Here is a 22,386-nt window from a genome sequence, read left to right on the forward strand (position 1 = left end):
TGAAGGAAGAGTGAGCTCCTGGTGTGAGTAACCAGGGGCTCATGGCAGGAAAATGAGTGTTGCACGTTCATGTGCCTCCTATAAGACTGTGCTCTGTGGTGCACTGTGAGTTATCACTTGCCTTTGCGCCCATTCATTGTGCCCTGCTGAATAGCAAACGAGGCAAGAGCAAGTGCTAATTGCCCCCTTGAGCTCTGAGTGGTAGCATATAATTGTGAGCCTGTGCAAAAGATGAGTTAAGTATTAAATCCCCTTCTTTTTCTTGCTCTTTTGCTATCGTTCCTGGCTCAGGTGATGTGTTAGGGGTGATCCTTTGAACCATGAGGAGATCACCTGGTTAGGGTTTTGTTGTAAAGTTAGGGCTCTGTATTGTTTTTTCCACATGTCCAGCTAGCATCCTATGCATTTTGATTACACTTGGCTGGATGTTAAAGCCAGTGTGGGTTTGGGAGAGGGCCAGTCAGAATTGATTTACGGGGTTTTTTTTCAGGTACGCCATGTGAAGTTTATGGTATGGTGTGATTTTGATTTTTAACTCATTTGTTTTAAATGAAGTTTTGCTTTGAATTCGGAGGTAGCAGAAATTCAAAGGAGAGCTTTAAGGGTGTGGGTCTGCTTGATTTAAAGTCTGAACTTACGTTGCTTATTTGGACTCATTGGAAGTGAAATAACTATGTATTTTGAGAGCGCTGATGTTAATAACACACATTGAATACACGTGCAATCTGGGCTGTTATCTGATGGAAATCCCTGCAGCTCTCGTTTGCTTTCCTGAGATTAAGTCAACTTACATGACAAAATAAAATAGCCCTTGCATCTCCCACTCATTTCTGAATGGGAACCCTGTGTTACATTCAGTCCTCTATCCTGAGAAATCTCCCTTTGGTAACGAACACTATCATTTCTTACTGTGTAAGTAGAGGAATTTATCATCCTGTCATACTGCAAGCAAACTACAGATGCCAGCATTGGTATTTCCACGCACTTAAAGGTCATTTCTCAATTAATAAAAAAAAAAATCCAGCCAGACCTTCAGCTGCAAATTGTGGTTCTTTGTTAAGAAAGCTGTAGTAACAGGCTAACTGAATGCCAGGTCTGCAAGACCCAGACGCCATCAGCTGCTCCAGATTCAAATGGGAAGGGGCTGTGCAAGTGGCAGTGGGGCTTTATTCCATCCTGCACAAGATGCAATCTGCCTCCCAATCCCGCCACCAAATCCTGTTCTTCATTACACCGGGTGAAATTGACAGATGCGATTTCCTCTTATTTCTGAGCCAACTGAATCTGGGAGCAATACAGCATCAGTGTGTTACCCCAGGAGTTTTATCAGCTTCCAGTTGATAACAGCTTTTCTGTTGATCACCTGCCTTCATGCCTTTGTCCTGGTGAGAAGCAGCCATGCTACGGTTCTTCATCTGTTGACTTCAGACTTCTGAGTACCCCAACTAAAATAGGCGAAAGCAGACAAAGAGCACGAAATTTAGTCGGACTGCATTTTTTCAGACTCATTCTTTGCTGCTTTAAAAGCACCACTACTCAAGGATTGTATCGCTGCAAACAAATCAGGCACGGAGGACCAGGAGAGGTTTGGAGTGGAAGCTGCAGTTTATAAATATCAGAGGTCAGGGAGAGTTGCTGTTTAAGATGAGGAAGCAGAGTAGAAGGTAAGAAGGCTATTGAAAGACACAAATTCCATTGCCTCGTGCTTGTAGCGTGTGCTGCTGAATCTGCTTTGGTTTTCTTTATGTTTTTACAGTTTGTTGGGGTTGTTTTTTTTTCCCCTGCAACTCCAACCCAATTCCCAGCCGAAATGAGGAGAGCAGTGCAACAGCTTTCAGAACAGATTGGAGCTCTGTGCTGCAGTAGGCAAACTGGGGGTGTCCATGTGGCAATCAAGCTGCCTTATAACATTGGGCAGTGAGCAGGCAGGAACCTTTCTGATATTTAGCAACTGCACCATCAGTGGGAAAAATTGACCTTAGGTCTGCAAGAATAATAGCATACTGAAGAATAAAATGTCTGGGTAATGGTCAGCCCCCGTTTCTGGCAGAGAAGAGAGGAGATTTGCATCCATAAGGATGTGTTAAAATGCTGCATGTGTCATGGCTGGGATGCTCTGGTATTTGTTGAGTTAAATATAAATAACATTCTGCTGAGCAGAATGCTAAAAATTACAGGCTAATTAGGGTTCATTAGTACAGTCGAAATCTGTTCTTCAGCTGGATCTTCAAACAGAATGTCCTGTTTGTGCCTCTGCAGATCTCCCATCGGTGTGTGAGTGTTTCCATGTGCTTGTATAGCCTCACTTGGGATGTTCTGTGCTCTACAAGTAGATGCTACTGTGGGTTTTATCAGTGGATCCTCCTCCTGTTTGTTTTGGGGTTATGACTTTGCAAATAGGACAGCAACCCACAGCACTGTCTCAATACAGCAGTGGCAGCAGGAATGGGGAGGGAGAGGCAGTGTGGTGTTTGGGATGTGATAGCCACGTCAGCCCTGTGCTGTCTGATGGACAAACACTTGTGATGGCCATTCCCATGTGTACCCTGCAGACACGGTCTGGAGAAAGCCCTGCCATAGGGAACAGATGGCTTTGGGGAACAGATTTGCTGTGTGCAGGCGCCTGTGGGCACGCAGACAGGCACGTCCGCTCCCACCGCGGGTGCCAGCACTGAGCAGGGCAGCGTCCCAGTTTGAATAGCAGTTTTGCTTGTCTGCATTTAGGATTATTTTGATACAACGATGTGAGAGTTGAGAACTACCAGCGTCTGCAAAGCCTGCGGTGTCGGGCTGTGCTTGCTCAATAGGAAGGACAGGGCCGGGTGTCACTGATGCATGTTTAACCCACTCCTGTGGGAGGCATCTCCTCCACATGTGTGCGCCTCTTCATAACATCTGAGCACCTTTTTTGTGGCTATCATAGAGTCACAGAGTGGCTTAGGTTGGAGGGGACCTGATCATCTAGTTCCAACCCACTGCCATGGGTGGGGTTGCAGCCACTGGGCCAGGTTGTCCATGGCCCCATCTAGTCTGGCCCCGTGTGTGTCCGGAGATGGGGCAATGAATTGTCATTGACATTTACCCTCAGGATACCTTGGTGACGTGGAACAGTATCATTCTCACCTTACCAATGTGGACTGGAGAAGCCCAGTGCCCAGGACCACATGGCCAGCCCACAGGAATGGTGATCCTGAACTTGTGCTGTGCTGGCAATAGATCCCTGCAGCACAACATAGCGTTTCATGGCAGCAATGCGATGAGAGGTAATGGCCTTAAGTTGTGCTAGAAGAGGTTCAGGTCGGGTATTAGGAAAAAATTCCTCTCTGAAAGAGTGGTCAAGTATTTGAGCCCATGGAAGAGGTGGAGTCTCAGAGGTGGGAGATGTGGCAATGAGCGATGTGGTCAGTGGGCATGGTGAGGGTGGGTTGAAGTTGGACTTGGTCATCTCCATCTTGGTCTTTTCCAACCTTGATGATTCAATGAGGCCAAAGGTAGGCACCATTGCTCTGGTCGTGGTACGTGCTTACAGTGGAACGTCCTGCGGTGCTGTCTGCAATCTACCTGTTATTCATGGGACGGCCAACGTTCACAAGGCTGCCTTCCAAAATTTGGTCTTCAGCAAATTTTCCCACATTACCTGGAGGGAAAAAAATATATATATATTATGAGGAAATGAAGCTGGTTGCAATACTGAATGTTTTTTAGATGTGGCAATGAACTGAGCACTCCTGATATATCACTTTTCCCTTCCTGCTGACACATTCTTTGGTCCCCTTGAGTGAGAGAAGGAAAACAGGAGAGGCGTTTTGAAGAACATGCTGTCCCTGTGATTGACAGGGGGCTGCGTAAATCAGTCAAAGGGAATCCTCCAGGCATTCCCTCTTGTGAGAAGATCCCACAGTGCTCCCTGGCCACGCTCGTTCTGTCTTTCGATGCTTGTGTACAAAGTGTGTGGGTGGGAGATGAGCTGGATTAGAACCTCTGAAAGGAACAGACATAAACTTCTTTAATTGAAAGCAGCTTTCTAGGGAGGGGTATGGCATGGGCTTCCAGTAAGTAGACACAAATAGTCCCCAAATAGTTTGGAACAAAGACTGGACTCCTATGGTTCCCAGTGCTGTGTGGGGCTGAGAACCTGGATAAGCCCCAGTGAGTGAAGTTTTGAGTCTTGCCTGATTCCGTCATTCTTCAAAGCAAATACTTTAGTGTGTGGTAACACCCTGAAATGAAAAGTACATCTATCCCTTCTTCCCTCTGCAGCTGTCAGGTGCTTTAGCTGCTGTTTTTCATCATTGTAGCAAACAGGAGGATGTTAGGAAATAATTTATTTCTCCTAAGCATTAATTTGTAGCCATGAGGAGAGGTGATGCTGTCTTCCTGGCCATTGAAATGCACTGAGATGCTATTTTCTAGTCTTCTTGTCTCCTACTGCTCCTTTCTTGTGTGTTCTCCTCTTCCCCCTGCATGCAGCTGTCCCGTACCTCTCAGCTGTGGCTTAGGAGTGATGGTATGGCAGTAATAGATGCCTTCTGCTGACTTCTTCTAGGGATGCCCTGGAGGCAGATGTGTGAAGGGCTGTCTGAGCGAGTGATTCTGGCTTTGCAGTTGTTGAATGACTCTCAGTTGCTTGTTAGAATTGAAAAGGGGGATGTGTTTGCCATGAGTAGGTTATTGGAACCATTTATCCAATCAGGTTGTTATTAAAAGTCTCAAAGAATATGTTAACACCAGGTGGATTTGCTGGAGAGCAGCTAGTGTAGGAGAGGCTCTTGAAGTCGCTCCTAATGTCACGTCTTTGGACATTCCCCATACTTGCCAACCATGCTCTTCTCATGGAAGAACACTTTATCCTTTTGCTGTTTTGAATCCCTTGACTGAGGAGCAATGGATCAACCTCAGCGGGAGGGAGCTTGTCGAACCTGTTGGATTCAGTGCACTCTGCCAAGGCTGCGCAGCCTCCAACACAGGCTCTTTATGTTGAGGTTTTTGCCGCTAGTCTCAGGCAGAACCAGAGAGTGCTGGAGTTCACGCACACACACAAATCAAACAAGGCATTTAGAAGTTATCAGAGATTTCCAATCCACCTCAGCAGGGGTTTATTTTGGGTTTGGTTCAAACTTTTGGCGAAGGTCCGGGTGAAGTTTTTAATACAGGTTTTCACTCATCCATCAAGTGGCACTTAAAACACACTGAACGTCAGGAATCTTGTTTGTTTCAAGCACCTTTTTGGAGCAGTAGAGCTGGAGGAGATATAACAACAAAATCACATAAAAGTAATGAGACCTTTGTTCATGTCAAAGAGCTCTCTGACCATATAAATTGCAGATGTGGGTATGATAAATTCCCTAGCTGGAGAGGTATTAAAATAAAAACCACGCTCCCAACAAGAGACAGGCTGCTGAAAATGCAAGAAGGGAGAGTTGCGAAATGGTACATGTCGAATTGCTGGCCTGGATTTCAAATGCCAAAGATAGTTTATGTAAAGCCTTGCTCTGCTGTAAAATGTAACACTATCCACTGGCTAGCCTCAATGAAGCTTGGTCACAGTTGTTTTAGAAAATAAATAAACTAAAAATCTTCTTCCAGCCCATTAAAGCTGATTTATGTTTTGCCCGTGGATTCCTCTGTGCTGGATCTTGAGGGACTCAGATTATAGAAGGGATTACCTCACTCTTGGCCAATCTGGTTTCTCGTTCCCAGGCATCCCAGGCTCTCTTTGTATTGCACTGACTTTGCCTATTGAGACCAAGAAGTCTCTCAAAGCTACCAAGCAGGCATAGGACTTTGAAAGATTAAAAGCACCTCCGTTAATACTCTCATTATACTTCAAGGTTTTCGTTTTGTTTGAATAATCAGGAAAATTGCTTATGGGAATGGCTGTACTGACAGCACATCACCATCAGGTTGCACAGTTAATTCTCCAGTCTTGGAAAGAAATCTCATAATGTCCCCAGAAGTACACGGCTTCACTTAGCACCTGATGCAAGTGCCTGTGCCCTGGGCTCCCCACGTTGCACACCCACCAAGCTGCTTGGGCCCCCCGGGTTGCACTCGCAGCTCTGCTGCCAGCAACACTGCATGACCATGAGGAATTGCCTCCCTCCCCATGAGTTATCCAAGTGCTGTGGATGTTAGCAGGTACTCTTGTGATGGAAGCAGTTCTGGAGTGCAGCTGTTGCCTTTTGGACTGTGCATCTTCCCTTTCTTGTTCTTCCTTGGGAAATGAAGGCTATATGAAGGCTATGGTCATGCATATCCCTTTGTTGTTGTTTCTTTTTTTCTCCAAGTAGTATCACTGCATTGTGTGGTTTCAGTGTCAATCCTACCATTTCTTGCAGCTTTGTTTCTATGCACTGATGGCACTGCAAGGCTGTGGTACTTAAATTCAGGCATTCTCTTGTTCAGGCTTTTCATCTGTGCCAGCATTTGGGATTCATCTACTCATTCTTCACTGAAAAGAGAAATAATGATCCCATTGCTGCCTTCCATGGGAAGTACTGTAGATATAAGAAGATGATTCAAATTGTTGAGCCTGGTTAACAACAAGAGAAATGAGTTTGCTGAAATTGGGTTGTACGGACAGGACTTTGCTGGCTACGCCTCTTCCCAAGTTCATGTGGCCATCTGTGGCTTCCCTGGGGTTACAACAACACGCAGGTTTAAATAGGACATTGCTTGAGTACTGTGGAGAGCATCTGCAGGCTGTCTGTGCTTGGAGTTGGCATGCTCAGAAGTGGTCGTCACTTCGAGTCCAAAGGGAAGAGCTGCGGTCTGTTTGGGTGGGAGCGGAGCTGGGCTGCATGCTGTCAAGGCCCTTGTTGTACCAAATTAGGAGGGAACTGTTGGCTGCCATCCGGCTGCTGTGAGTCTTTTTCACTCCTTTTTTATGTTTCATTTTTTCTCATTGAGGTGGAAGACCTGGAAACTTTAACTTTTGAATAATCTCACGGTATTTAGAAATATCACTGCTGTGTATTATTTTATCCTAGCAGTGCACCTGGACTTTTCCCCTCGCTTTAAATACTCACAGTCCTTTCCTTCTGACACCTACATCTGTTTGGATGTTTCTTCCCTCAGACGTGTCGCACGAAGGTGATTGACTTGAACGATGGTGTTTCCCAGTACGCCTGGTACCCCTGCACTGCCAACTTCCAGTACTCCCACATGGCACAGACCATTTTCTGGCTAAAGGTAAGTACATGCGTTGTTTGCAAGTCTTCCCTTTGCCTGCTTGTATGAAGTTACTCCAATAGACAAAATATCATGGGACTGCCTTCCCAGGGCCAAGCAGCAACTTTCCCTGAAGTACATTTAGTGGGAAATTGGGTAAAACAAAGTCTCTGAACACCATTTAAAGAGCCAGTGGTGAAGTCCATTCCTATGGCAGGTCTGGTGAGTTTCTTAGAGGCTGCAACTCCAGCTGCAGGGTTTTTTAACTCAGGTTTAAGCTAGTTTATGTAGGAGAGATTGGAAGAGAAGACGTCTTCGTGACCTGGAATGGGAATTGATCTTTCAAAAGTTCAGTGCTGGCTCTTTGTATTTTTTTCAAGCACATCTGCTGTACTCAGTCTCAACCCATGTGGGGCTTTTGTTTTCCCAGGCTTATTTTTCCACACCGATGGTGGCTGCGGCAGTCCTTGTCCACTTGGTAACTGATGGGACCTATTACCTGGATCAGAAGCAGGAGACCATCGGTGTGCAGCTGTTTGACACCAAAGAACAAAGCCACGATCTCGGTGAGACTGTATTGAATTTAAGACCCTCTTTATTGTTAGCGTAATGGTCGCCCCATTCACAAATGATGACCGGTACTCCTGCTTAGTTTTCTCAAGGTCAGACAGAAAGGGCACTTGCTTAATGCCTCTAGACCTGAGTTTGACTGGAGTCAGTTGAAAGCAACGGAACATTTTGCCCAGACATTTCTCCACAATTCTTCTCCGTTTTCAGAAGAGTTTAGTTCCCATTTAGTCATTAGAATAAGATCACATTAGTGCTTCATGCAGAGAACCCCCCTGGAGAGACATTTACAGTGATACAGATGAATTGCTGGTAGCAGAGAGAGAGAGACATTAACCCCATTCTGTGGCAGCTGGAGCAGCAAATGCTTCTGTTTCACAAGGTGTAGTTGGTTGTATTGCCCAGTCAGAGGGGGCTGCATCTAGCCCTGCTCGCAGGGAGGCTTCCACAGCTGTTTAACAGCCTGGAAACTGCATCTTCTAAAGCTTCATTGTAATGCCTCCCATAAGCTCTGGAGGGGCTCCAGGGATGGCTGCTGAGCCAGCTGTGTGAGGGCCATTTGCTGGTGCCATTGTCCAGTGTAAGAAAATCATCATCAAGATGCTTTGATGCCTTACAATGAAATAAACGTTGTTACTCAGATTCTTTTCTTTCTGGGGTAACAACCTCTTCATGAGAAACAGCAGTTTATATCGGCCCAAGTGTGCCAGGTTTGATGAAGGTCCTACCCAAGGGCCCACATGGGCTGGATGGGAGATACATTGGCTCAAGCCTGTGCCTGGCAGAAGCTATGGACCTGCTGGCCATGGTGAAGTCCCTGCATAGACCACTTGTACCTCTACTCTGAGTAGAAATACCTGGGAAAGTTGTGTCTCATGCTCTGATTACAGCTGCATTTAAGCTTCAGGACCAGGCAGCTCTCCTGTGCTTCCAGCTCTGTGTTAGGGCACGGTTTATGAAGTTCTTTTCCAGCCTTCCTTTGCCTTTTTATCCACTGGGAAGCAAGCTGACAGTGCCATCTTGAAGGCAGTTTTTAAGGGAACGTAGCCCCCTCCCCCAGATTTTTGTGTGACCAGAACTTTGTGGTTTCAACAAGCTCAAACTCCATTGAACTTCCTCCTGGTGACAAGAAGAGCAGACACCAACACAAGTGAAAGGTGTTGGATGACTGTCCCATGTGATATGTAACGTCGGTGGGATGTAGAACAAAAGAAGGGCAGTGTGTGTGGTGTCTCTTGTCAGAGAACAAAGAGAAATTCAGAGCAATTGTGCAGGTTGAGTCAGAATAGCTCCCAGTTGGCCAGAGCCCTGGATTGGTTTTATCCTCCATTTGCAAAACAGTGGCACATAGTTCTTTCCCTCTGAGAAATAAGTGACGGAGACGCGAGCGAGCCAACAAATACTTAATGCAATATCTTGTAAAGAGACAGACAGATTATGAGAGAAAGAACAAGAAAGAGGAGCAAAGAGAAAGCTGAGGGTGAGGTTATGAAATCCTGGATGAAGTTGCAACATGGCTTTGGCATGGTTTAAGCCGATGCCTGCAGATCTTCACGGCTGAGATGCTCCCTTCATCATAGAAAAGCCCCTCTGACCTCCTGCAGGATCAAGGACCAGCACTGTTAATTCAGAGCATTTGTAGATGCTGGGGGTGAGTTACAAGAAGCCCTGAGGGCCCAGTAGGTGGACACAGAGCTATGGGGGCAAACATGGACAACTCTCACTCCCCTGCCATGGGCTCCTGTGCTGTCTTGAGGGATGTTTTTTTTTTGCTGATGAAGTCAGGTAGATTAAATGAACCTGACTTGTTAAGCCCCTGTTCCTGTTTGAGTTGTTGGGATCAGAAAGCCCCAGCAACTGCAGCACAGCTCTGAGGTCTAGTTTGTTGTGGACACCACCTGAGTGCAAGGAATGGAACCGAAGTGAATAAACAGCCTCATACCATAAGGTCTTTTTTGGCTTTCCATCAGAGAAGGCAGAAACTTCCAAGGAATTTGGGAACTCGGGATTTCAAGTATTAACTGCACCTGTTTGTAAGTGAGAAACGTGCACCGTTCCACAAGGAGCTGATATCAAAAGACTTGTGGGAGGCAAGTAGACAGGGAGGTTATTTCAGGGTCAGATAAAGACCAAAACAAAGAGAGGCTGGCTTTTTTTTTGTTGTTGTTTGATTTTATTTTTTTTATTACAGGAAGATTGTTTTAAAGTAAAGGGTAGGAGATGTTTAAAGAGAGTGGTCAGAAGTCTGTCTTAATTCACAGGAAATCACTTTCTAAGGAGAAAAAAATGAAAGCTTTATTTATTTATTTATTTATTTATTTATTTTATTCTTCCCCTTTTGAACCAAGAAACCTGAACTGGAAAATAATAATAATAATAGTGATCCCTGAGCCAGTTAAACATGCAAATGGGATTTGTTTTATTTCAAAGGCGGGAGCGTATCGGGGTAGCCAAAGGGCCTGGGCCAAAGCCGTTGCTGGGGGAGCTCCAGCAATGAGTGTGGAGCTGAAGCCAAGCGGATCCTCGGAGCGGTGCCACGGAGCTGCTGGGACGGGGCTTTGCTGTCAGCCACCCAGCCTGAGCCTGGAGGAAGGGGTGCTGAGGGCAGGGGGCGGCTGTCTGTTCCTCCCAGCTGCTCTGGGTCCATTGGAAGGCAGGTTGGCTCTGCTGGCAGGTGGGGATTTCATCCTGGTGGCCACCGAGCGCCTCCTCTGCTGGAGAAATGGGACTGAAAAGTCCCCTCAGCGCCTTGTCGGTGCTGCTGAACCACCTCAACTTCTTGAGATGCTTTTGTTTTCTTGAGGCGTAATTCTCCTCACCCTCAGTGGGTCCATTGCTTCTGCTTCTCCCTCCAGGACCATGTTTGCCTCTTTTAGGAAAGAGCGAAATATCCCAAGGCTGAAAACCATAAATGAAAAGCAAAACTGAGCACGCTTGGCATAGAGGTCATGTAAAAGGAAAAAAAAAAGAGAAGGGGGAAAAAAAAAATGTTTTATGCTGGGTGTTAATGACATGCACAGCTACAAACAAGCCACTGGTGCACTGCCCGTGGTGCACAAAGCCACCCAGCCTGCCGGTTCCATTTGATGCACTGGATAAAGGCTCCAACTGTCCCCTCCGACGGGTTTCACAATAGCTCGACTCCGCTTCCTCCGTGATGGTTGCTCCTGATTTAACAGAGCACAATAGAAATGTGGCTGTGGTCTAAAGAGCCAGCTCTGAGAGTCTGCCGCGCTCGCAGAGAGAATGGCAGCCTTTCTTCAGCTGTCTGCAGGGATATACTTCTGTGCTAAGCTCTCCGGAGCGATTTGGGAAGCCCCTCCAGGCAGCTTACCATAACTTTTCAGCTCTATAGGGCCATTCCTATGGGTGAAATGCTTCTGAAGTGCTCACGGCTTCGGGAAGCGATTGTGTTCAGTCTGACCCTTCCTCTGATCTTGTCTCTCCTCTGGCAGGTGTCCACGTCCTGAGCTGCAGGAACAATCCCCTGATTATCCCCGTCATCCATGACCTCAGTCACCCTTTTTATCACACCCAGGCTGTCCTCATTAGCTTCAGCTCCCAGTTTGTGGCCATCTCTGGGGTGGCCCTGCGTTCCTTCCACAACTTCGACCCCATCACCGTCAGCAGCTGCCAGCGAGGACAGACGTACAGCCCGGCGGAGCAGAGGTGAGCTGCTGGCCCGCGCCCTCACCCCCACCCACCGCCCTATACCGGGCGAGGGAGGGCAGGGGGGCACCACGCCTGAACCCTGCTGACCCCTTTGTGCTGCCGCTGAGAAACCGGCGCTGTTCTTATTGAGCAGGATGGATGGGACATTTAACCCGCATAGGATACCGCTAGTGAATTATTTCCTCTTCCTTTCTCCTCCCTCCTTTATCCTGCGCTTGGAATTGGGGCCAGTTAACACCCCATGCATCCCCCTGCTTGCAGCCACTCACACGTAGGCCCGGATCTGGCCGGCTTTGTGCCACTGAAGTGCTGGGGGGACCTCCCATGGAAGAGTCCGTGCGGGCACAAAGTGATGCCCCACATCCTGCCCTGGTGCTCAGCCCCATGCTTCCAGTCCTTGCAGTTCTCCCACGGCTGCAGCGTTGCCCTCCGCACCTCTCCGGATCCTTCCCACCTTCTGAAAAGCTCAGTGGGACCCCCCAGGATGAAAGGTTTATGGCTGCCGTTTTATTCTTGTTGTTATTGCAGACACATCAATAGATCACCACCAAACCCCTCTCGGTCTCCGCTTTACAGCATCCCACAGAGATGGTGACCTTTGGTGGCCTCTGGTGCGGCAGCTTTGCGGAGCCTTTCAGCAGAGCGGTGAAAAGAAGAGGGGGAGAATTTAGCAAAAAAACCAACAACAACAACAAAAAAAACAAACCAACAAAAAAAAAAAACCCTGAAAGAATCATTTTTTTTTCCCCGCTGTGAATTCCGAGTTGTGAGCGGTCGTCATAGCATAGCAGCAATAGTAAAACAAGTCGCACATCCCTGCAAAGCTCTGCTCAGCCTCCTAAGCAGGCTGTCAGGGTTTTGATAATGTTCTGGCGTGCTTTTAGGAGCTGCTTTGATTCCAGGAAAAGGGGGGGGGGGGGGGGAGGGTGAGAAAAGGGGAGAGGGAGGGGAAAAATAATCATAAGGAGGAAAAAAAATAATAATAAGAGTGTATCTATGGCTAAATCAATCCAGCCCGTGTGTTCTGACCTAGATTCAAGGAGTCTGTTCGTTCTGTGCAGTAGGTTGTGTGAATGGAGAGGCCCAAAGGCAGCATCATCGAGTTGCCGATGTGAAGTGCAGTTTGTGGGGCAGAAAAATAGAGGGAAGGACCCAGCTCAGGACCACATTCCTCCCTCTGGTTTTGCAGTGGGGACTGAACCGTTTGTTCGCTTATGAAATTAGAAGTGCTCCGTGTTTGGAAAGCTATTTCCTTAATAAAAAATGCCTTCCCCTTAGGCAAAGCGTCGGAGGGGCCTCTGCAGCGCAGCAACGCGGCCTTTAGAAATCTCTTGAAGGATCACCTGCTCTGTGCTGCCTTTTTTTCCCCTCTTTTTTTTCCCCCTTTTCCTTGTATTTTTGGTAGTGTTTTGCGTTGCCGATGCAGCGCACCATCCCAGCCCTTTGCTCTCTAACCCATCAGTCCCAGCCCTTCTTGTTCGGGGAAACATTGCAGGTCTTGCAGGTTGCGGTGCTGGGTTGGATGTTGAGCTGCCCATGTCAGTCAAGGAATGAGACTGAAAGAGAGCCCTGATCCAAAGCCAGTTGAAATCAGTGGGTTTTTTCCCACTGACTGCAGCGCTGTAGTGGAAGGCATCCAACCAGCCCTGCGGTGGGATCGTTTGGGGTGATGGTTTGTGCTGTCTTCTGTACTATGAGCTCTAAGCAGCTCGGGTATCCAAGATGTTGTGTGTTGAGATGTGCAGCCAGGAGGCAGGTGAGCATCAAAGCCCTTTGCTCTCTTTCTGCTTCATTGATTTCCCCAGTAAGAACATAGAGAAGGTCTTCTTGCATTCACTCTTTACCAGGTTAGGAGCTGGGTACTCCCCTTTTACCACTCGTGTTCTTTGCCATACACCATCTGAGCATGATCCCATGCAGCCCACACTTCCTACTCCCTTTTCCCCACTGGTTGCATTTGCCTGATATGATTCCTTTTTGTTTAGTTATTTTTTTTTTAAGGAACTTCTTATGCACAAGCATCAGCTTCACCGCTTTCATTTTCCTTAGGTAAACATGGATATTTTTGCCTCCTTTTTGGCTTCTCTCTACAAGAGATATTATTTCTCTCTCTTCGAGGAGAATTATTTTGGTTGGAGAGGATTTATAGGCAGATACAGGCACTTCTAGGCGAGGGTGCAGACTTTAAATATGTGAGGGAAAAGAAATATATCGGCCCTTAAATGCGAACACCGTTTTTATTATGAGGGTGAATGGATCTCTGCCGTGAGTTAGGGGCAACCTAATAAACGATAATAAAACGTGCTCATTTCTCCCCCCCCTCAAAATATGCATTACAGTTTGTATTTCAAAAGAGAAAAAGGAGCTCATATGTGAAAATCCCATCCAGCTTTATAGGTAGCTGTCCTTAGTCATCATTAGCTCTCTCTGAAAATCCATTCCATCCTTCTGAAGACATTTATAGGGGATTTAAGGAAATTCTCTGTGCTTTCCAGCTGTGTTTTTGCAGTTGTTGTGGTGTTTTCTGCCACAGCTGATCACAAGCTCTTTTTCTTTCAGCAGAAGTTTACCCAACTGCTGGAGATGGGCTGTAAAAGCAAAGCTCTTTGTTATCACGTGGCATCCTCAGGCCAGATATGGTGACCAGTTTGTTCTTTGGCACTGGTTTTGTACTCAAATGATTACACTTGTATTATTTCCTGTTCAGCCTTGGGGAGGAGATGTGTGGGCAGGACATGGTAGCAATGGATTGATGGTTGGACTAGATGATCTTAGTGGTCCTTTCCAACCTTAATGACTTTCATGATTCTGTGGCAGTGAAATGGGATGTGCAGAAGCAGTTCTATAGTTCCCCCCACATGGTCATTGGAGCACAATGGAAACCTCTGCATTGGGGCTGCCTTTGGCCTCAGCAATCAGGACTTTGACTTTGTCACGATGTAGGGCAAGGCATTCCCTGCCAAGTGCTGTTTCTCCTGGGCAGCATTTCCCCTTCATCCCACCTGGTCCCCAAGGAGCAGGAGCCCACTCCATCCCCTTTGCTTTGTCTTGTTCTCTCCTGCTGTCAGCTCCTCCAACAAGAAATGAAGAGAAATTTCCAGCAGTGTAGCAAATGCAATTGCCCTTTATAACTGTATTTATTTATTTTTTCCTTTTTATACCAAAAGAACAGGTCTCCTCATCTCTGTTTTTGTTATTTAGTGCAGCTTTCTATTTACCGTGTGGGCCACCTTTCCCCTGGCCCTTTCCCCTGCCCTGTGTTCTGTCATTAAGCACAATCTCTGTCAGCTTGGTTCTGGTGAAATTAATGAATTTCTCACAGAACTGTTAATCATAGGAGCTTTGGTCCGTGACATGTGTTATAATTCAGTGGGTTTTTAACCTTCGCCCCATTTTGGTAATTGGCAGACGGCATCATTTGGCTTTTATTAAAGTGGAACGCGATGCCCTTTCTTTGTTTGTGAAGAGCTGGCGGGGCTGTGAGCACTCAGGCACCCAGGCCTGCCCCAGTGTGTGGGGCCCTGAGAGTGTTATGGGCTCCATAGGACCTCTGGGCAGCACAGCTCGCACTATAGGGTGCACTGAGCCCATTCTTGGGGCCGCTGCCCCATCAAGTGTGGGGACAGGCATGTCCCACATGCCCTATAGCTCACCTGGGGCTGGATTGAGTGTTTGTAGTAAATCACAGTGCTGGTGTGCATTCCTGATCCCACCTGTTTGCATCTGGGGGGTTTGTTGGGATTGCTGTTGGGGTCGGACTCAGCAACACTGCAGTGAGATTGCTGAAGGGACCATGGCTGTGATGTCTGCACTGTTGGTCACTGTCATGGGCCAGATATGATGCAAACGGGGCTGCATTTCAGTTCCAGTGGCGTTAACAGCACAGGCTCACCATTCCCCATCTTGCTTCAGGATTCAGGTCGATTTCTTTGAGTTTTTGTGTTCATGCAAGATCAATTTGTTTTCTTGGAAATCCAAAGAAGATGAGCTCATCGCCACCCTTGCAGTTTGTACCTTTTTCACTTCTGAAGCTGCAGCAAAGAATGCAAAGGCAGCCTTTGCTTCTCCAAATGGCTCATCTGTCTTTGGATTAGAGAGAGAACTTGCTCTTGTCTTTAGGGGGATCTCTATATAGAGAGAAGACAAACTCACTGTAAGGACAGATCTTTCCAGAGACGCCCTCAGAAGGCCACGTGGTGTGAGATGTGTGTGTGATGCTACAGAACGAAACCTCATGATGTTCTGGGTCTGCAGCCTAGGTTGGCCTGGGCTGTGGAATAGGGACTTTGTAAATAGAATGATGTTTGGAGTTTTCTTGTACACAAGTGTGTACTGTGTGCTTATATGCTCACCTATACGTGTGTATGTGTCAGAGCTGTCCTAAGGAAACAGATAATTAAGGCACTGTGTTGAGTTTTTGGAAAAGTGCTTGACCCTGGGGTTAGGGAAAAAACCATTTGGCTGCTGTAAGCTTTTTGAAGGAGGAAGTGCTGGTTTGTTTTTGTGTGAGGAAGGAAGAGTTCCACTTAATTGTTACGGTTTTCTATAAACATGTTAAAATACAAATGTTTCTAGGATTGTGTCACCAAGACCCCAATTTAGGAAAGCCTTTAGCTATTTGCTTACATCCCCCTGTAGTCAAATCTATCAGTGGGACTTAACCATGCTTTTGAAGTTAAGCACATATTTAAGTGCCTTGCTGAATCGGGGCCAATATTGGCACAGAGAAATAAAGATTTAGAGGCTAATGACTGAGCTCATTTAGATTAGGGATGGGCAGAATGGATTTGAGTAAAGTAAGAACTGGCTCAGAACTTCAGCCTGCATGTGAAACTAACTCAGCTCAGGGCTTTTTACATTGCTGAAATGGTTTGTCTTGGTCTGTGTTTGTAACATTCTGCAGGCAGTGGAAACTGTGAAATGTTCTTGCACTCAGCTTGGTGCAAAAATGTTGTTTTAGGAAGTCGTCCGTTCATAGAGCAAGAACAGGAGCAGGTGAATCATGAGGTGGATCTTGTAAAATACCCAAACATCAGAGAACAACCCAGGCACCAATGCTTGATTCTTATTGATATCAGAACGCTGAGTGGTCTTTGGGTCACTTTCCTGGCTTTTGTCCAGTACTTTTGCAAGCAATTCCCAGATGCATTCGGGGAGTCAGAATAAACCAGGGATGACTTGGAATAGGCAGTGTTGATGAAGTCACTCAGTTCTGATTGCAAGAAAATGGGCTGAGCTGTCTCATGCCAGGAAGCAACATGAGTTATAGTAGAAGTGATTTAATGTTCAGATACTCTATATTGTTTCTTTCCAGAGTCATACACAGTTTCTGGAACATGTGATGATTAACCACTGTTAAATGGCAGTACCCAAGCAAAAGAGCTTCTGTAACCCACAGTTCTGTTATATGGATGTGATGGGTTCTTTGTCTAAATTTCCTACTTGGAGATATTCATTTCTCCTTTATTCCGCATTTGCAGAACTCAATTCAAGATCATGACTTCAAAATTCGTTGGGATTTATGGCTGACAGTAGCTGATACCAAATTGGAACCAGTAGCTAGAGAACCAGAAATATTTAAATTAGAAACAGTTGGTGGCAGTGGTTGTTTTTTTACAAAAAGTGAATGGTTGTATTGTTTGTCACTGAAGTCATTCATATAGAGTTACAGACAGAGAGAGCTGCCCAGATGATCTGCTAACCGAGGCATAATCTGGAGCCTAGAGGGGGTGGCTAAAAATGTTCCCTGGCCAGTTAAGAAGACCACAAGGGGACTTGTAAACAGAAAGAAGAACATCACAATAAGTGTTTCTTAATGCCTTTGTCTGTGGTGTTTCAGTTCTGTAGGACTGTTAAGCTCAGGCTTGCTCATCTGGTGTCCTGATCTGAACTCAAGGAATTAGATTCTTTCTCTCCTTTACATTGAAGGAAGTGAAAAGCAATGCCATATTCTGCGGTGGTTTTGCTACAGATTTCTCTTGGTGCAACTTGCAAAAGTTTTCTTAGGCTCGTCCTTCCCTTGGAAAGCATTCAGTTCTACATCACTGCATTGAACGCTGGTTCACATGAGACATTAAATGAAATAGGTCTTCTGTTATTTTATTTCTCCAAGTTTTGTGCAAAAATGTTTTCAGATTTTGCATGTTTTGCAATGGGCACGAAGGTTTGCAATATTGTGCTTCTGAGAATGGCTTGGCAGTGGTGTTCATTTCTTTTTTTCACCCGCAATGAGTCAACTTCCTTGTCTCTGGAGTCTTGGCATGGAAGGAACTCATATGGCAGCTTCACTGTCTGAAAAATGGAGGGGGATGAAATAATGCTTAGACTTGATGTGTAGGTGAACTGGGACGTGTAGTGAGGATTCGGTGAGGCATCACTCATTGATGACGCTCTCTCAGCATCCGTGTTCAGACATTCTTCTGATTAACTGGTGACATACTCAACTGGTGACTACCCAGCTCTCCTAGGCAGCCTCATATGCTGCAGTTCACACTCTTGGTCAATTCATATTGGACACTGTCTATTCTAACCTCATTTCCTTGCAGGAGAAGACCACTTAGGCTCTGGGATGTACCAACCAGTTGTTCTTCCCCCCATCTCATGCCTTTCTCATCAGTGAAAAGTGAAGTCAATGGCAGTTTAAACTTGTAGGTCAGGCAGTGTGTTGCAATGACTGGAAAAGATGCATGAAGCCCTTGGTAGGGAGGGATCTTACAGAAGGGAGGGTCATTGTGCTCTGTGATGAGCATCACCTACCAGTCGTGCTGCTGGCATACCACATGCTGTGTGCTGTGTATGAGGACACTGAGCTGGCCAGTGTAGAGGCAGAATTCTTCTTCCTCAGCCCCATTGATGTCAATACTTTGTGCACGATGAGAAAATAAGATCTGTTTGAATGCAGAAATGGTGTATAGCCCATCACTCTGCAGGGAACAAGCAACCTTAAATTACCAGCATTGAGCACTTCTCATATAGCACCAGTCTGGGGCAGAGAAATGAGCTGTGGAGGTGCATAATGCTGTCATTTCACCTGGCACAGAACTCAGTGCAAATGTGCTTCTCCATCACTAATGTGGGCATAGCAACACCAGCCCAGGTGTCTCAAAGGGGTGCTGAGAAAATTAATTAGATAATGTGTGCACCACACTTTGAACACAGCAAAACATCGTGGACATGCTAAGTCCTGTGCTTAGTGAGGTGGATGGCTTTTTGGTGGCTCTTAACCTTTTTTTCTAGGAGAAAGGAATATCTTGCTTGTAATCAATGTCAAAAGATGTGTGTTGATGCATTACTTCCTTCTGTAACTTGGGATGTTTTGGGTTCTTCACCTATTAAGTTGGTGAATGATGTAAGGATTTTCCTACCTCAGAATTTAGCTGTATTTAATGTAAATTCAGCTTAACTCTCAGCAAAGGCAGATTGCTTTGTAGGAATCTTTAACCCTGGAAACTTTGTCGCTAATCCAACAGAATATCTTTGCATGTGCTTTAGGATTCCCAACACTTCCATTGCCCTGGAGCTGAAGGACCATCCCACACCCCGTTTGGTTTCATGCTAAAATGTTTGACTCGGGTCATCAGAAATGGTTAAAGATCTGATGTCTGCCAGACATCTCCGTGTATACAAGAATAAAACAAAATGCTCTTATTTACAAGTTATGCTGAATGTTAGAATGATTCACTGTCGAGAGAGCGGTGAGTTTCCATCTGGGGAAACATTTTATGGATGGCAGGACAGCAACCAGAGAGATCTGAAATGACAGCATGCTGCTGAGCTTGATAAGAGCTTATCAACACAGCTACATGGCTGATATTTGGTGTTCCCCATGAAGTGGAATAAAATGGATGTGTTGATTGCTATCGAGTTTCGCAGAGATAAGAGAAACCCTTCCTCACACACACACACACACACACGCACACTTATCACTGGCAGTATCAGGCACTCCTGATTTCAGCAGAGGCTGTAGCTTGGATGGGGCACAAGTGCTGCTCTTGGAGGGGGATTGCTCACATGGGATGTATGAATGCATGTTGGTACAGCACAGGAAGGCTGCGGTGCTGTCGTTTGCATTGTTTCTCTCTGAGAGTGTTGCAGAACAGAAAGCCATTCTGCAGACTTGGCAGGCTCTTCCCCTTTTGCAGCAAGACCTGCATTTTGCTCTCATTGTCATCACTGTTCCCACTGCCCCAGTCCTTCAGGAGATGCAGCTAAAGGCTGTGCTTATTGGTCAGGAGCACTTTGCTGAGTGGGCCCGCCGTGCAATCATATCCCTGTAGGCTGGCACACAAGCTTGCTGTTTTTGGAATGACCTAAAGGAACTGAATGCAAATGCCACTTCTTGTCTCCCCACAGCTGTGTCCATTACTCCTGTGAAGCCACAGACTGCCAGAAGCTGGAGATTGACAACGCATTGCTGAACTGCACCGGGGGTGGGTGGTACAACGGAGCCCAGTGCAACGTGAGCTGCAGGACGGGCTACATTCTGCAGGTCCAGAGAGACGACGATCTCAGCAAGAACCAGGTTTGTGCTGCTGGTTTTGTGTGACCCACAAACTATGGATGAGCAAATGGGTGCGGAGAAGTTGAGAAATAACCCAGAATCTCAGCTCAGCAATGGGACAGGGCCTTATCCAAATAGTTTATCTCCATGTAGGAGCCATCTGGGATGGTGGTGGCCTCCATTGGCACCTTCCTGCCTGTTGTGGGGACAGCACATACATCTGGGGCTGGGGGCAGGCAGCTGCTCTCGGCAGCCTGTCTGTATTTGTGAACTATCGTGTTCTTCATGAGCTCCCAGAGAGGGGAGACAGAGAGGAGGGGAATGAGTCAGCCCTTTCAACTCAATTACAAAACAAATACAGGACCCCGCGAGCTGGGCCTCTTCCATCCTAATTGGCATCAGCACCAGAACCCCAGCTCCAGCTGAGCAATTTTACAGAACAGAAAACAAGTTCTGAAACGAGCCTGAATGGCTGAACCAGGAAATAGTTGGAAATGATCTGTACGTTGAGCACACAGGAATCCAAAACCAAATAAAACAGCCTAAACGTGTTTCACCAGCGCTGCGTTATTGAAATGCAAAAAGTACCTTTTGGGGGAGGCTCAGCCAACTGTGTATGGTTCTTCTCTGAGAAGTCTGGTTTTGGAGCCTTGATCAGATTCATATGACAGGAGTGGAGGCTTTTAGCACCCTTAGCTAATGTGATTCACTGCCTATTACAACATCCGTCCTCTCACTCTTCTCTACTATTGCACTTTTTGTCTATTTTTCCACTGATACAATCTGAGAGCCCTATGGATTCATTTGCTCTGTGCTGTGCAGGGATGGAGTGAAGCATCTTAGAGATGTCCCTGATCACCAGAGCACTAACAGCAACATGCTTTGCAAGCATATGCACGTGCTTCAGAGATCTGTTGAATAGGAGCAGACAGTTTCGTTCCCCCATCATCTTGTTTCATTTCTTTCTGTAAGGTGTTTTAAGCCAGAATTTGTGGAACGTGCATGCAAGAAATGAACTATCAGAGCAACTCCAGAATCTGTGGTTTGGACTCCTCATATTGTGTTGTATTGAATTGCATGGTGCTCCTGCCACAAATCTTTCCCAGCTTCGGTTCTTCTGATCACAAGCAGTTGGAGATGAGATGGGATACGTGGCTTGTTATCTCTGCTTGTGGGACTTCCTGCTTTTCCATAGAGCTGATGGGTCTTTCCCTGTGGTCATTCAATTGGGTGTGTGTCCTGGTTAGACTGATTGGTGGGACAAGAGCTGTGTTTTCCTTGCTTAACTGACAGTGAGAAAGGCTGCATAAGGGGGAGGAAAGAAGGGAGTTTTACATGTGCTGATACTTCATTCTTGGGTAGGAGGGAGATGAAGGAGAGGGTGCAGTGCATCAAAGAGCAATCCAAGCATCAGTGGCCCGTGGCTGCAGCATGCTGGTGATGACTGGCACGGAAGTGAGGATGCTCTGGTTTAGCATCTGAACCACATCCATCTTCTGTAATTCACTGAAAGGCAGGAAAAAAGGGGGGGAAAAAGAAAGGGCAAACAGAGAATTAAAAGCAAAGTTTTCAAAAGCACCTCGGCGATGGAAGGGCACGAGTCACATCTCAAATCAATCTTTTACATCTAAAGGTTTTTTGAAGATCATCCTAACAGTTCCTGCACTTTCTGGCCCCTTTGTCTTCTTGAAGCCACCATTTTAAAAAATCTTGGGGGGGAAAAAAAGAAACACAACTATATTCATCTTTGCTCTCGGAGCAGTTCCTGTTCCCAAACCCTGTAACACTCCATGAAATCACCAAACCCTAAAAGCATCAGCCCCGTGTGCGGCAGCAGAAACCATTTGCTGTCTTTAAAACAAAACAAAACCTGAGCTGTTTTCTTTGTCCGAGGCTCTCTCTCACATCTTCGTTTAGGGATAACAACAACAACAAACGGGCTGGCATACTGATGGAGGCAAAGCCATCACGTATCTTTCTTCACAAAGAAGATCCTGGGATGTTTTCATGTTCCCCCCAATGTCCTCCCAGCCCCCTGACAACTCCATCGCTCTTTCTTCTTCTCTCTCCTGCTTCCCCCTTTGTCTTTCACTGCCTTCCTCCCCCTTGTCCTTCACTGAAAGCCCCGCTCATTCAGTTTCTTGTTGTCATCTCTCCTTGAAGCTACCACCACTGCTGCTCTGGTCAAGAGGTGTTATTTAAAACCCAGCAGCTCCCTAATGTTGTGCAAAGGCATCATCAATCATGCCAGGAAAAGAAAGCAAGGCTCATGTGGGTTCAATTAGAGGCACAGTAGTGGGCAGAAGTGGAAGAATACTTAGAGGGGAGGGCACAGCTGTTCATTTTTAAGGAGAGGAAACTTCACACGTGAAGCATCGCTTGAAGAAGGAGCCAGCTGGGATCTCGGGCAGCAGGAAGGAGACATGAATTCTCTTAAAAGTCCCAAGAAACAAATCTTTCTGACACCAGATTTGTTT

General features: G+C 46.4%; 1 protein-coding gene across 1 annotated transcript in view; it reads left to right on the plus strand.

Moving 5' to 3' along the window:
* Positions 1 to 22,386, plus strand: part of PAPPA (pappalysin 1) — a 157,669-nt gene that overhangs the window by 101,320 nt on the left and 33,963 nt on the right. Inside the window, exons 11-14 of the mRNA XM_072352928.1 lie at positions 7,078 to 7,191; positions 7,601 to 7,736; positions 11,193 to 11,406; positions 19,762 to 19,930. Of these exons, the coding sequence (XP_072209029.1) occupies positions 7,078 to 7,191; positions 7,601 to 7,736; positions 11,193 to 11,406; positions 19,762 to 19,930 (633 nt within the window). The remainder of the gene's footprint in view (positions 1 to 7,077; positions 7,192 to 7,600; positions 7,737 to 11,192; positions 11,407 to 19,761; positions 19,931 to 22,386) is intronic.

This window comes from Excalfactoria chinensis, chromosome 18, assembly GCF_039878825.1.
Source record: "Excalfactoria chinensis isolate bCotChi1 chromosome 18, bCotChi1.hap2, whole genome shotgun sequence".
NCBI lineage: Eukaryota > Metazoa > Chordata > Aves > Galliformes > Phasianidae > Excalfactoria > Excalfactoria chinensis.